The sequence below is a fragment of the Rhododendron vialii genome, chromosome 10a (genome assembly GCF_030253575.1).
Source record: "Rhododendron vialii isolate Sample 1 chromosome 10a, ASM3025357v1".
Taxonomy (NCBI): Eukaryota; Viridiplantae; Streptophyta; class Magnoliopsida; order Ericales; family Ericaceae; genus Rhododendron; species Rhododendron vialii.
The window spans coordinates 7,867,501-7,883,952 of NC_080566.1; the positions used below are offsets into that span (position 1 = coordinate 7,867,501).

The 16,452-nt window shown below is 36.9% G+C and overlaps 1 protein-coding gene across 3 annotated transcripts; it reads right to left on the reverse strand.

Annotated features, from left to right (window-relative positions):
- Positions 1 to 1,368: 1,368 nt before the first annotated feature.
- Positions 1,369 to 10,878, reverse strand: LOC131304628 (ubiquitin receptor RAD23d-like). 3 transcript variants are annotated; one of them, XM_058331949.1, is made up of 12 exons: positions 10,644 to 10,878; positions 6,998 to 7,159; positions 6,244 to 6,294; positions 5,048 to 5,124; positions 4,867 to 4,923; positions 4,411 to 4,588; positions 4,176 to 4,313; positions 4,035 to 4,100; positions 3,906 to 3,953; positions 3,630 to 3,736; positions 3,423 to 3,501; positions 1,369 to 1,762 (listed from the first exon to the last, which is right to left on the reverse strand). In XM_058331949.1, the coding sequence occupies exons 1-12, from the start codon at positions 10,707 to 10,709 to the stop codon at positions 1,646 to 1,648; spliced, it is 1,146 nt and encodes a 381-aa protein (XP_058187932.1). In that variant the 5' UTR covers positions 10,710 to 10,878; the 3' UTR covers positions 1,369 to 1,645. The 3 variants fall into 3 exon arrangements, 2 of the variants coding, with proteins under 2 accessions (XP_058187932.1, XP_058187931.1); XM_058331948.1 differs by having other exon boundaries at positions 4,411 to 4,591; positions 10,644 to 10,875; XR_009192444.1 differs by having other exon boundaries at positions 1,530 to 1,762; positions 2,402 to 3,736; positions 4,411 to 4,591; positions 10,644 to 10,876.
- Between the last annotated feature and the right edge of the window lie 5,574 nt (positions 10,879 to 16,452).

Consider the following 16,452-nt stretch of genomic DNA (forward strand, 5'->3'; position numbering starts at 1 on the left):
GTTAAACAAGGACAAAGGTGATACTAATGGATTTAGTTTTTATGTTGTCATGTGCTTTTGTAAGGTACTAAGGTTAATTTACGGTCTCTCTTAAAGGCACATACAGCCAAACTCCAAGTCTCTATTATAAAAGCATCGGTCTATTCTTTTCATAGAGTCTTGTTCATATTCATAATTTATAGCTTCCTTCTATTTCTTCCCTCCGAGCCGTGGGGTTAATAAAAGTTTGTCCGGTCGTTAGTATCAAGACTCCAAGATAATTGAGATTTTGCGCAAACTCCATTTGTTTGGACATAAAATATTTTTCTAAAAAATGTTTTACTTTTATTTGGTGTTCAATTGTGCAAAAAGTAGTAAAATATTTTACCAAGTAAAACATTTTACTTCATGTGACCAAAAAAAATTTCCTCTTGAAAAGGTGGTAAGTTGTTCTATGAATTTGGCTTTGCTGCTCGACAAATAATTATGTTACTTTACTGAACTCCCCACAGCACCAATCTTATCCACCTATGACCTAACCCTATGCTTTCTCATCGAATACGACAAAATTTTGTATGCAATACCTACATAGATACATATATATACATACACACATACATAATTTTACAACTATCAACCAAACACCGGAAAATGGAAACGAAACTTTTGTTTTTTTGCAACATTTTAGATGGAAAAAACTTACATCGAAAAACATTTTACTTTGAGACAAATGGAGCCTAAATGTGCTCATCTGCTGTGATTGTAGTCTCCTTTAACTTTAGTTCTGTATCTCTAATTGCCAGAGTGTGCCCCTTTTCAACATTCTCCATCTGATGCGCTCTTTTTTTACTTTCTTTTTTTTGGTGCGACAGGTATTCAGGCCAGTTGACGTGCAACAATCAAGGACTACAAAACACCCTCCAGTTCTCGCCTTTTAAGCCTGACTGAAGCTCGACATAAACGCTACAAGTTTTTTTGCAGCAATAATCCATCCATTTCGACTTACCATAGATAAGGAACAAGCGAGGGTATAATCCATACAGTTTAGAAAACTGCAGTATCATCGTAAATCGCAGGCGAAGACTGTTCGGATGCATGAGAAGCCAAATTATTCTCTCTTAAACATGACCCAATCAAAGCAAAGTACCAAGCGAGAAGTACACACTAGTTGAAGCCTCATTTGATTTCTCCCCCACAGAACTTCGCAACACATGCTGTCTTCCCTCGACTCGACGAGCTTCTACAAACATTGTTTAAGGCAGTAGCGTTGACACTCTCTTGAGTTCAGTTCGGTGGTAAGTGCAAAGATCAGAACTCAAGTAACCGAGATTTAGAAAGTAAAAAGACAACTATACCATCTAGAACTTCAGAAGAGATCATGGAAAGGGATACGAAGAAAAGCACCATTCTCATATTCCAACTTTGTGAATTTACGTATATAGGAATGTGTCTCCAACCAAACAAAATATAAATCAGCAAAACAACTATAGAAGAAGGTATTACCATCCCAACACACTACTCCAGATAATCTAAATTACAGCTATTTGGAGTAACACATTGAATGATGAAATGAAATTTGACCATGGCTAAAAGATAGAGTCAATTCACTTAAGAATAGGGGGAAATGAACAGGAAAAGGAAGAACCAATCTGTACTTCGATCCTCATCAGTCATCAAACTCATGCATGTGATCTAAAAGATAGTTTGCTGCAAGCTCCTCATTTTTGTTGCACGCAAAAAATACCTCCAACACTAAAGCTCGATCAAAGCCCATCGCTTCAAGCTGCCAAAATTATACTATCAATGAGAATGGAGACGTAATCATAGGATGCAAGAGAAAAGACCATGTAATCATAGTTGAAATGCTGGAAAATTTTAATACTAAAAGACATGCATGCTATATCAACCCACCCTCCAATGAAAGAAGTGTTATCTAACACTGAAGGAAGCTATGTTGCAGAGCCTCATCCAAACTTGTACAGTCAGTGAGAGACACTTAGCACTTGGGTTAGGGCATCAATATTGTTTGACATGTCTAGTTGGACATTAAAATACAGAAGAATGCATAAGACTCATCCAATGCTAAAAATAAGCCTGTCTTAGTTTGTAGACACAATTTTACCCTAATTGATGAAAGAAGTGTTTTAAGAGAGGATTAGTAGTGTCCTTTGGACAAGAGAACCTGATGAATGTGACGCTTAGACACCCGCACACGACTCCACCCAAGTACTGTGGATAAGAATACCGTCCCCATGCCATGTATTTCGAATTATCATGCGTTAGGATTAAAAAAGTAATTCGATGACAAAGACTGGGACGACAAATAATGAGTAAAACCAGCAGAAACTAATATAGGAACATGTTTAGGTTTTCTAAATGATGACTGTATGTTACACAGAGTTGCCAGAATACCTACACATACCCATGTTAAAATTATCAGACATGGTATGGGACCTCGCCAAAGCTGCCATAGGGATAGATAGAAGAATGAGGAGGAGGCGGAAAAGAAATCAAAAGGGGAAAAGGTAGCTTTCCTGGAATTGATGCCTTCACAGTTTAAGCAAATGAAAAACAAGGCTGGAGTTTCGCTCCACTCGTTCCGCTCCGCTCCAGCAACTGGCCCATCACCGTTCCCATGGAGTGGGTTGGGGGTGGGGGGCTACGCCCCCCACGGTACGGTACAATACTGTAAGGTATTTTTGGGAAAGAGAAAGGACATGTACCCCGATTAGGGTTAGGGATAGAGTGAGGTATAAATACTCTATGTAAACCCTGAAACAGTGATAATAAGAAACACTAGCACTCTCACTCCCGTAGACGTACCCAGTTTTGAGGAACCACGTAAATTATGTGTCTTGATTCTTTACTGTTTTCATATATTTGTTGATCGTTTGTGTGTGTTTCCTACAAAAAGATCTCAAACAATAGATATAAAATAAGTAAAACCTCATACGTTAGTCTTTCAAGAAATCACCAGTATATTTCTACCATTATTTTTGTTTAAGTTCCAAAAATTAGAAAAACTTTTGCCAATATTTCACTATTTGCACTTTGCAATGCCCCTCCTTTCCAAGTGATAGAATCCGACAAAGAAATATTAATACTTCCTCAAAATTTCCTTTCCAGAGGATATGTTGAAAGAAGACTAAATGATCTACACCCTGAACTTTCACATGGACCACAATGTTGGCAATTGTCTCAAATTACTTGAAGTAACAAGTTTAAGAAGACAAAAACCTTGATTACCAGTTTGTTTTAGAGTTTTTTTTTCCTTACCCAAAAAAAAAAACTCTAGAACAAACTGGTAATTTCAACAGACAGACAGAAATAGTAAACATGCAGCCTCACTTGCTAAATTTCATGCTGACGACAATAAACACAACTGAAACCAAAATATGAGATCAGTATGGTTTTAAATTAGACATTGGGGAGAATTAACTAACACGTTCTATTGCCTCGCGCTCTTCAGGTGTGACAGCCACAGTCTGTGGCATCGCTCCTGCAAGCTGCTCCAATACATTGCTGACATCACATACAAAAGAAAACCGACATCAAATGTAAGCCCAAAAGGATAAGGAGATAATTCCGCATCTTGTGTGTCCAACTTAACGTGTACAGAATGTAAGCAACACCAAAACATGTCATCTCACCCCTCCCCTTCAACGGGTTCATTGATCAAGTTTAGAAAGTCTGCTTGATGCTCCTGAATTAGCCGCATCAAGTGCGGATTTTGCTTTCCCAGCTCCTGAAGCATAGGCTGCAATTGAAAGAGAAAGTCATCAATCCTCAGAGAAAAATGAAAACCAAACCAAGCCTTGTCTCAGGTCTCCCAATAATTTAGGCTCGGCTACATGAATCCTTTTTCACCATTTTGCTTCATCAAGGGCCATATAGAACAAAAAGATTGATAGAAAGCTAGATAGTACCTGCAAGATTTGAGGATTGGCTTGAACCATGGCACGCAAGGCTTGGAACTGAAACACAAAATCCATGATAAGAATTCTGAAAGTACATTACAAAAGATGCAAGTGGAATTACAAGACTCGTATATATACCTGTTGACTGTTGCGCAGAAAATCTAAGGTGCCAGCACTTGCATTTGAACCAACATTTGGAATGCCCTGGTTGGAAAAAAGACATTCTCATAACTTAGTTATTAGAACAATCAAAACACCATGGATTAAATATGACCCAACCTGCGGAAAAAGATCAAGTGGATTTGCGTTGGGGCCACTGGAAGGAACTGCTGGCTGTGGAGCTTGGGCTAGAGGGTTCACAGCCTGCCCAATAGCAGGAGCTTGAGCCACTGGTGGTTCAGCTTGCTGAGGAATACCCTAAAAACGTAACCAGATTAGAGAGATGATGAAAGTAAGATTTAAGCATAATAATGATACGTGATCAAATGGTACAAAGAGGCATGGGTGGACTCACTGAATAGAGGTAGTCAACAGCTCTCTCTGGGTTGTTGTATGCAGCACGTAGAGCACGGACAACCGTATCCCGGTCCCAACTCCCACCGCCCATATCAAGAAGTTGTTGAATAGAAGCCTCTAAGTTACCACCAGCAACAAGATTTGATGCAGCTTGGTCATAAACAGCTGATTCTGACCTGCTTTGGCAGAAAATGCTGTTTGATGAGACTGAGGGAGATAATTAAAAGACAAACATTGTATTCTCAAAACTAAATGATGGAGCTGTCAAACATAACTAAAAAAGGGATTTTAATAACGCGTTTCCTAAGGTTGCATTTTGAGATGCTTAAAATGGGTCGTACATTCCAATAAAAGTGCATGCACAGAGAATGTAGAATAGTTTAAAGGTCTCTCCACCTATGCCCTTAGGGAACATATTAACAAGATCCACAAACCAGTTCAAGCAGTAACTCACAAGGTAAGAGCAGCAGGAGCAGGAGCAGCGGGCGTGGATTCAGGGGCAGCCTGTGGACTGCACAGATGAGACGAATGGAAAACATGAACCAATATTTTATAGAGTTTTCCAAATTGAACATCATAAAGAAGGTTACATAAAAAAAATTACAAGAAAAATTGAACAGTGGATGACAACTCACATCCCTGCAGTTGATGCAGGAGCTGGAGACTCTGTTACTTGCTGTGTTAGAGGAGCCACGGAACTTGCAGGTTGGGCCTACACATTAAAACTACTCCTTAAGCACTTCGTCATGTAACAACTCGGCAATAAATGGGACAACTCGAGTAATTCAACAGTAACCATTGTTCCGAAAATATCAACTGCACAATGGATCCTCTTCCCCTAATACCCCTTTTCTTCTCTCCCTTCCCTCTCTAGAAGAAGGTATCTAGAATGCAAAGGGTACCCGACAAGCTGACAACAAAACCCAAATTTGTACTTTCTACCACCAGTACAAAGCATATGTCGAGTATTATGGATTTAGAGACTTTCTTCTGCACCATCAGAAAATGTGGAAACACATTCATAACCATGATTAGCCGAGAAGTCCAGTTTTAGCTTGAGTTGTTCTTCTTAATTGGCAAAAGCTCAAACAAGTACCACAGGAGCACATCAATGAATTGTATATTTACAAGGGAAATATATGAAAAATACTAAAATATAGGGGTGGAAAAGTCATATGAGGGGGCCTAACTACGCTGTGTCTGCATGGTTATGCATGAGGTGGAAAGAGAAGTCTATTTAGTGAAGTTACCCATATGAACTGACAATAAAATTTACCCATCATAGAAGTAAGATTAAAACACTTGTACCATTACTAACAAACAATGATATAACATGACGCAGAAAACCAGTCATCCTACCTGACCTGAGTAATTATGATAAACTAGGGTTCAACAAATAAAAAAAAAGGCAGACGAGTGCATTAGTTGGATAACTTTCCAAAGCAGTTGAGTGATCCATATCGAGTGCCAAAAGATGGCAGAGAGAGAGAGAGAGAGAGAGAGAGAGAGGAGAAATCTCCAACAGTGGGAGACTTCCCACATGGATACACAAGAATTGTCAAGACCTCATAAACTCTTCAAACGTAATTGCAATTCAGCCAGGTGATAAATTGGTCAATTCAAACAGGCATTCCAGCTGCAATAAATATAAGTGCGGAACAAAGTTTTAGGCCTAACTCGGACAGCACTCCCGCTCCTTCGGTAAAGGAATATGAAGTGGTATGAAGCTGTTCAAGTGCCAGGATGGGTGGGTGTTTCTTGGTAGAATACACAAAATAATTTGATGAATTCCAGACCAATGCTGAAACTAACTGCGAAGAATGGCATTTACCTGAATTGAAGGTGCAGATGATGTAGTTGAGGCCCCACCTGAAGGCTTGTTCTGCGATGGTTCCAATGTGAATAAAGAGTGAGAATGAAGTTCAAAATATTGCCACATTATAAAAACTAGGGTGAACTTCAGTTAGTAACCATTAGAACATGAATAAGCACCAACATTAAAAAAGATTTTTATTTTTTATTTTTTTTGAAAATGAAAAGAAAAAAAAAAAAAAGATGATTATTATAAGCAACAGCAAACTGGAGCCACATACGAATACCTATGCCTCAACACCAGAGACAAGGACAGGGGAGAGCAAGAAGATACACTATAGTTACTACCTCCGTCCCAATTTGTTGGTTTCCATGTCCCATAACGTTTGTCCAATTCTAAGTTGACTTCCAAAAATCCCCATAATGCCATCTCTCTTTCAAAGAAAATTATGCATTGGAGAAAGTGCCGTGTCATTTAATGCCAAAAAGATGGAGGACATTCTTAAAAACTCAAAGCTTTTGGATATAGTAATCATTTTGTCCCATTAATAAGTGGGAATCCTGAAATTAGACAAACAAATTGGGAGGGAGGGAATATTGATTGGCAACTAATAAGCCACCTCCATGAATGAAAACGCACAACCAACCAAGCAAGACACATTCTATAAGAGAAACTGATTATGGCATTTTCTTACTTGCCCTCGCTTTCATGGCTAGAAAATGAGCAGAAAAAATAGAATAGGAGTTACCCGCGCATATAGTTACGCACACACCTTACTTAACATGATGACAACGAAACTGTTTTCCGCAACTTTGTTTTCGTCCAATGTTGTCGCATCCTTGAGAACTTTCCCCTGATGAATAAGCAACTGTTGTGCAGCAGGGTAAACATCTGAACCCTGAACTGTTTCAATACTTTTCTTCACATCAGCAACCTGAATAAACAACTTATGAAATTAACTCAAATACTGCGCAACCAATCATGACCCTAGAAGAGAATGGTGGCGGTGGTGGAGGATGAGGAGGAGAAGAACCATCAACGTTAGAATGGGTGAGTTTTCATGACTTCGAAGAACATGAGACATGCATATGGTGCCCCATAAGACTTGACAAAGCAAAACACAGAAATGATGAAAAATAGACCAAACAAGGGAAGCTCATAGTTCCTGCGACGAGAAAGGCGGGGAAATAGAAGGATCAGATTAAGGGGACAAATGATCTAGCCTCTGGGCCTCTGACATGCTATATTGAAAAGTTAGAATAATATAATAACAAAGTATCATGTAAAAATGGCCAGATCGAAAGCATGTTCTGTCAATAATTAACTAACACACCTTAGAAAGTGGAATTTAAAGAGATTCTTAGTGGGACATTTGAGTAATTAGAGTTATTAGTGTATATTTTCAAACCCAAATTCATACTCGAATGGCAACTAAACCTCTTGAGCAAGAAGAAAACAGTTACCAAGTACTTTACACTATATCCTTCTCTCAAAACAGGCTGCAATCACAGTATACAAGATTTAACAACTCACAAGTCACAGCACATTACAGTCATTACAGCACTTGATTTCCAACAATAGTCAAATGAATTGAGTGTTGGCTTACATGGACTTATAATTATGTGAAGTACATAAGTACACTACTACGCCATGTAACATGAAACACTTGGGTTAGGTCATGTCGTACGTGTTCACATATCTAATTGGAGATGCAGCCACGAGAAGGTCATCCTATGCACAAGAAGTAGATGAATCTGATGCTTAGATGTATACTGCCTACACCCGACACGTACCCAAGTCCATGTACCTGCCATATATTATTTTCAACAAGTCTTATACCTAAAGCACTGATTCATATTGACAAAGTGCGGATTTGAACATCTCCTGACACAGCACCAGCATGTGACACCAATTTGAATACTTAAGAAAAGTCCCAACATTTTGAGGTAATTACATAATGACTAAATAGTAAATACACTTTTGGCACCCAAAAGTACATGCTCCAGGTCAATTGGGTCCCAAAACTTCCAATTGTGTCGATTTATTTATTGCTAAAAGAGCTAAGGATTTGTTTAAAGGGTGGGCCTTACACACACACACACGCAACCTCCACAGGACATGCTTATGCTGAGCATCGTAACACCACACCCTGGAGACATCGTTCACGAGCGATCCAACGAATGGAACGATGAAACATCTGGAACACCAAAGGTCGTGGAGCCATGTTGATTTAGTTGTTGTATGCTTGTAGCATGACCACTTCAACAACCAAAAGAGGCAGACCTCATTAAGCTTGTTCAACTTTCACCTATTTAAAAAGAATACCTCTTTATCTGGAATCTGCCAGCCAATCTCCTTCTAGGAAACCTCCTTGAAAAAGGTTCAATGAAAATACACTTGCAAAGTAAATCCCAGACTGCAAGTGCAGTGGTTCAAAAGTCCTTGGCCACTGAAGCTTTTGCTCCGTCTTGTGAGAGCAGTGGATGTGCAATTAACAACTACTGTTGGCAATGATTTAGAGGGGACAAACCCAAAATACCCCTGAATTTTTACTCATTAAAATAACAAGCTTATGGCCACACAAAAGTACATGTATTTTGTTATAAAATTGACACGATTGGGAAATGATACGAAGTGTACACTTTGGGCCTTACGGATTACAAATTCACATATCCTAATGCATAAAAAGTGGCCTTTAGTTGTAGTGCCAGCTATATATTCGCACCTTTTAAGTTACTATACAAAATTTATGAATTACGGACAGATACACTGCATGTGTTCAGCTAAAGGCCAGAAACTTACGTATGACAATCTCCTCACACTTCCATTCTTGCACTTTACAGCTGAATTTGAATCACCCTTCACACTTCCATTCTTTCATAACCCAACTCGTGTATGTCAAAATCATGTCTTTTTGTCGTTTCAAGCAAATATCAATGTTCTAAATGGTGCTTGGCGCTAGTAGGGCGGAGACCCACCTCCCAGCGCCAAGCCGCCTAGGCGGCACCAAGCAATTCGGCGTTTTTTTTTTTTTTTCTTTTTACAAACCATTATCCAATCAAACTATATTCTATGTATCCATAATACAAGTTCAAAGTTCTACATAACCATAATGCAAAGTTTAATGTACAAACCCAAATGAAATTAAGTAGTAGCAACTAGCAAATAAGTTAAATAAGACAATAAGTAGAAATAAACGAGATCGGAGATCCCTAATGCCAAGTTCAAAGTTTATCTCCTTCCTCTAACTCTTCTCCTCCATACCCTTCCAAAAGTTGATCTCTATTAGTTTAATACTATACATTTTAGGCCTCCAAAGACGCCGACGATGCCGCCAAGACCGCCAAGGCCGCCAAACCTCCCTGGGCGCCAAATCAAACACCAAGGGTATTGGTGTGGCGGCAAGGCACCTCCAAGCGCCTAGGCGGCCTCGGCAGCCACCATTTAGAACACTAGCAAATATAATACGATCAAAGGAGCAACTGCCTTACCGCCCTTACCCCAACCAATAATAATAATACTAAAGTTTGCAAAAATATTCTGGTTTATAAACTAGAACAGGCAATGGCTAAGTGAATTTCACATTCAACAAGACATATACAGTACATTTTTTGATAGAGTAACGCATATTGCTGTCCATTCTTACCGAATCCAATAGACTAAACAAACTACAGTACCAGAACTCCAAAATAGTAGCAATAAATCTTGGCTTCCAGCAAAAGGGGAAAAAAAAAAAACAGTAATCACAATTCCTTACAGTTCCAGAACCCATTTCAAATAGACAGACACTTGTCAAACTATAAACTAGCGAAAAAACCCATAACTTTACCCACCAGATAAAGATTACGTAATGGAAACAAGTAAAACCAATCAAATCGCAAATAAAACCCAAACTCAAAACCCTAAACCTAAAAAACGTCAATTCAATAAGGGATTCATAGTCTATGCATTTATTTTAATCTACAGTAGCTCCTCTAATTGCCATGGCATCCAGCAAAAAGAAGAGAGAAAAAGAAGAAGAAAAAAAAACAGTAATCCCGATTCCTTACAATTGCCATAACCCATTACAAATAGACAGACACTTGTCACTGTCCCAAAAAGATTGTATACTGTAGTTTGCAAAAGATAACTTAAAAAAATGCATTTTTGTCAAGAAAAACTCTTACTTTTTTGATAAATTAGAAAAACTCATTGATATATGGTAACTCACAACTTGTATGGTAACTCACAACTTGCTCCTACCCCAGATAAACATTACTGTTTACGTAACGTAAGCAAGCCTAACCAATCAAATCGCAACTAAAAACCCTAACTCAAAACCCTAAACCCTAAACATAAAACCGCCCATTCAATTAGGGTTTCAGACCGTGCATAAATATTTATATATACAATTAGAGGAGGAGAGAAGAGATTATTACGGTGTCTTCGGGGTTCACTTCGATCTCGAATTGCGTGCCCTTGAGTGTCTTGATGAAAATCTTCATCCTTCGCCGTCCGATTTAATTCCGTTACGATCCGGCGTCTTTGATCAGCGGCGGCCGCCGGCTATGAGTCACACAGTACTCTGTAAAGTACAGAAGAGAGATGGAATGGAACAGAGACAGGAGCACGGGTCACTCTGTGTGAGAGAGAAAGAGAGAGAGAATGAAATCTATGCCGGCTTTATATATAGCCCGTGGTCGGTGATATCATGGGGTAATCTGGTCTTTTACACAGCGAGAAAGAGCCAATCAAAATGAGGCACGTACGAACTACACCATGCTACCATAAATGTTATCTCAATGGAGTAGTTGCTCCTGACGCACCACCATGTGATTTTTGAGGCTTTTTTTGTTTATTCGTTTAACCCTAATTTGTGCTATTTCAGAAATTTGGGGAGGAAAATGGGACTTACGGGAATCGAATCCTGGCTGTCTTGGTGCAAAGGGGCATAAGGCCTCATTACTGAGACAGCCAACCACTTGTAAAAAAAATTAGTGTAAAAAACTGCTCCCAAACATGCCCTATGCGTTATTTAACAATAATTTCAGAATCCACGCTTGCCACAAAGCTAGTATAAAGGATAAAAAGAATTTCTTTGCATAGATTGGATTTTTTTTACGTTGATCGGACAATCTTTCTAGGATGAAATAAGTATCTGTAATATATTCTTTTGGTTGTAGAGGGTGAGAAATATTACTTTTCATGTGCTTTTTAACCAACTGCAATGGATATCTTTTCGTTTTTCTATTCAGAAGTGTCCAACTACCATCAACTACGAATCAATATGTACTTTTGATAAACTGTTGATATCTTACATTTCGAATTTCAAGTGCATGTTTTCATGGTTAAATACTTCTCAGAAGCCTTTCACCAGGAATTTTGGTGACGTATTTCCAAAGTGGGGTAGCCAATGGCTCTTCAATCTCTTGATCTTCTTCATCTTCAGAATATATGTTTTGACTGAGATCTATGGCGAATCTGAAGTGTAAATCAGATTTCTTGGTCTACTTTTCATACTTTGGTGATATGTATTTATAGAAAAGAGTACAATACACACCATTTATTTTGGTGAGTATTATATGCACCCCCAGAATGTTATGAATTATAAAGAAAATATTACGAATCGTATTGCTAAAAAGTTACGAATTGTATAAAGGTTACGATATACACCAAAATGTTATAAATCATAATGAAAATGTTACAAATCGTACTGTTGAAAGATTATAAATTCTAGAATAAAAGTTACGAAACACACTAAAATGTTATGAATGAACCATAAAATAGGTGCATATGGTACACCCTTTTAAGGGTGTGTATGTATTATGGACTTTTTCTATATTTATATAGGGTTGAAGACGAATTTTTCTTGAAAGTGTCATTCTATACATTTTCAAGGATATTGGGATGCTTCAGTACTTAGTAGCTTCAATCTTCTCTTTATCCTATATGCCCGTTTGAGTTTCTAAGAAAAAAGTTACGGCTAGTAATAGCTAACAAGAGTTGCTAGGGGCACATCAGTTGTGTCACATCTCAACCACACCCCTCTCACATACAAGTGGGGTCTGTTTCTGTAACACCCAAGGTGTTTAATTATGCTAATCATGCTTGTTTAAGTATAAGTTAATTTTAGATGTTAAATTATGTGGTTTTAAGTGCTTACGTGTATTTTATGTGCTATGTGACACACACGAATTATGTTTGAATTATAAGCCATGTATATGATTTATGTGTTATGAGTCAAATTTCCTAAGACAAAACATAGAGATTCATAAAACAAGGTTATGGGTTAATGTGAAAATATTAATTGGGTCCTTATTTGAAGAGAATTTTATGTGAGGGTTCATTTGATTATTAGATCACCATTCTTCTAGACAAATCCAGCCGTAGAAGGAAGAAAAAAATAACAGCCCCCACCCTCTCATTCCTTCCAACATTCTTCCTCTCTCACTCCTCTCAAGAAAAAAATCAAGAAGTCTCCCCATCTTCTACTTCCAGGGTTTTGGTTCTGGAGTTCAATCAAGTTCTTGGAGCAAGATTCAAATCTCAAATCCATCTCTCACCCAAGTGTTTAAAGCTCTCTTAATCCATGATTTAAACCTAAAAACGATGAGTTTTCTTATAATGAGTTTGAAGAGAAATCTGTCCAGAAATTTACTAGAATTTGTACTCTAAGCCATGAATTTTTAGACATAATAAATCATCTTCAAAAATTACGAAATTTTTATGGGATGTTCCTCAATGAGTGTACAATGTTGTGTAAAAATTTGGAATTACTATTCCTTAAAATGAAGTCTAAAAAAATCTCGCACTAGACTGCACTCTGTTTTACTGCTACTACTGAATCTCTGTTTTGGCCTTCGATTTTTGGTGTGTTTGACCTAGTTTCTCATCACGTTATTTTCTAATATTTTTATGTGAGATACAAATATGTGTCTAGTGTATTGTATCAAAAAATTAGAGTAAAACTCAAAGAGAATAATTATAAACAATTCGTTTACTAAGCTGCGTTCTATTTTGGACTGTGCTGAATTCTGCAGTTTTGTTCCTTATTCTTCTAATTTGTAAGGGAAGTTCTTGGCCACATAAATTCTCAAGAAAATTTGATACCATGTGCATATGAGTCCCCTTTATGCGTTAAAATTTTTGAGACCTAGTTCATTGTGGTTTATCCTCAAGAATTGTTGCAGCGAGTCATGGTTAACTTGTCATTTTTTTTAGGGAATCATGCATGTGCATCATTTTATGAGTTCTTTGTGTAAATGATGTATGTTCATACACAATATGTAGGATTTGGTGAACAAGAGAAGGATATAAGGGATACAAGTTGATGTTTACTTGAAGTGCAAAAGAATGTGAGAGTAACCTCATACTTTGAAATGGGAAATTTTATGAACTTCTTTTTCTATAAAGAGTGGTTTGGTTTTTCTATGCCATGAAGTAATATGTCTATGTGATTTGAGTGTTATGTTATAAGGTGGAATGGTTCTCAATGTGCTTTTAAGATGTTACAAGTCTTAGCCTGTGAAGTGTGTATGTCATACCCTTGCGTTATACCGTATGTGCCCGCTAGTGGGTTCCATAATAATTCGTATTATGTGCCTCCCTAGAGGGTTCTATAATATCCAGATATGTGCCTTCCTGGAGGGTTCCATAATATCTAAGTATGTGCCTTCCTGGAGGGTTCCATAATACCCAGGTATGTGCCTTTGTCGATGGATACCAATAATCGGCCGGGATCCCGATATGTGTCAAGTATGTATATGTGTGTGATAAGCTTGGCGGTATTGGCTATGTAAATGTGTTCGAGTACTTTATGCTTCTATGTAAAATATCTCTTGGAGTTCTTTTAAATGTTCGTCACTAGTGTGCTATATGTGTGTTGAATATTCAAAACCCAAATTAGAGTATGAGCTTTACTCACTGAGTTTTCAGCTGACGGTTTAATTACCAATTTCAGGTGATGAAGTATGATAACTTATAGGTGCAATGTTTTGTGCAAGTTTGGGGTTCATGGAATCGTTTTACATAAAGAATGGAAGTAGAAAGAAGACTTGTATTTTTGGACATATTTTGTACTTGTTTTCCCTTATAAACAAGAAGGATGTATATATATTTTTTTGCAAAGTGATGTACGTAAGTTATGTATTTTAGGGAAATGTTATGGATGTTCATGCTAATGTAATTATGATATCATGAAAATTATCAATGTATGGATGCTCTAAACCAAATGGGTTGTGTTCATTTTGCTTAAACTTGTTTGTGGTTACTTTTATTAATAGACCCCATAAATTTAAATAAAGTTTTCTTAATCACTTCCGCCAATGTTAAATTTTTTTTATTTAGAGCATTTTCTCTGAGCCCATTTGGTTATGTAAGAAGGCCTTGTTGGCCGGTCAAGGGCCGTGATTCCCTTATAAGAGGTCCAGGGATAGCGGGTTGTGACAGTTTCAGTGGGTCCCACCTGTATGTAAGAGGAGTGTGGCTGAGGTGTGGCACAACTGATGCGCCTCTAGCATTTTTGATAGCTAACATATACTATATTAATTAGGTTTGGATGTTTATATCAGGTAATGTTTTTAAAAAAAATCGTTAAAAAAATGTGTTACTTTTAAATAAATTGCATATAATCGAATGATGAATAGGTATAACATAAGTCACATAAATGTGTGAGCGTGTGCAGGGTACATGTACGGGGAGTGTGAGAATGTTTCTAAAATTTGTGTTTCTAAAAGTTGTGAGTGCGAAATTCAGTGCAGGAACCAAGGTCATTTTGAAAAATTACGTGACTAAAAATCGTAGTCTCAACTTATTAATTAGACCTGAATATCTAAGTAATAATCTAAAGCGCATCATATTTCGTTAAATTACTGTGTATGAACGTGAATCATATGAGACACAGTAAAGATTTAGGGCTTGTTTGTTTTGGAGTTTTTAGATTTGGATTTGGATTTGGGATTTTGGATTTGAATTTGTAATGATTAGGGTAGGGAGATAGGGGTAATGATTGAAGAGAGATAGAGATAAAAAGGAAACTAATTATTGAAGATAGGGATAATTAGTGAATTTTAGAGCATGATAATTATTTTAGAGTCCAAAATTCAAAAACTCATCCGAACAAGCCCTTAATGTGACTCTCATAAGTTAGTTATACTGTGCTTTGTTAGAGTGTGACAAATGGAGATCATTTATATGCGATCATGGCTAGTATGGGCATTATAGGTTGAACTTAGCTTGTTAGAGTATGACAAATGGGAATTATTATTTGTGATCATAGAATTATAGGATTGATACATAGAGTAAAATTCAATGTGATGCTCATTAGTCAGTTGTAATGTGCTTTGTACGAGTATGACAAATGGAGATAATTATCTGTGATCATGACTAGTATAGGCATTATAGATTGAGCTTAGCTTAGTTGGAGCATGACAAACGAAGATTATTATTTGTAACCATGAAATTATAGAATTGGAAAAACATCGGAGATTATAATTCAAAGTTATAGGAGAATAAATTCAATAAAATTAGTTAATTCCCTTATGCTTATGTTTGTTGTCTGTATTTTTGGTGGAGAAAAAAAAATCCTATTTTCTAGACTTCTAGTATTTTGATTTCAAATATAATCTTATCAAGACTTTTCTTGTTTGAATAATATGAGAAATCATTATCTATGATCGTGGTTTGTTAATTACTTTTCATGTTTGTTGACCACAATTTTGTGGAAATCATATCATATGTAATTTTATTTCGAAAGTAAACCTAAAAGGATTTAATTATTTGAAATGATATGACAATTTTGTGAAAATCATATGTAGTGACTGAACAATTTATGTATGTATGATAAAAAAGTTCCAGTAAACTAATTGATTTTTCCATGAAATAGTTGCCAAAGTGTTTTTCATTAAATAGTTGCCCAAGTGTCTAGCAAGCCAATTGAATTTTTATGATGTAATGTCTTTAAAATCAGACGAGCCATTCGCTTTTTGTAGTTCAGGTTTTGCTATTTTTCCTTTCACCGTAAATTAGAACCTCCCCTAAAATTTAAAAGGGAAATGATAACTTTTTTTATTGCCTGATTTTTTTTTTAGGGAAAATGCTAAAATTAACTTAACCTAATAAACTTTAAATAGACAGTAGTCGGTAGATGTACAATTAAATATATATACATTACTACGTGGAAATATACATATAAAATTTGATTTTCATATATATATATTGCAATTTAGTTGGCAATACAAGTTCGGAAAT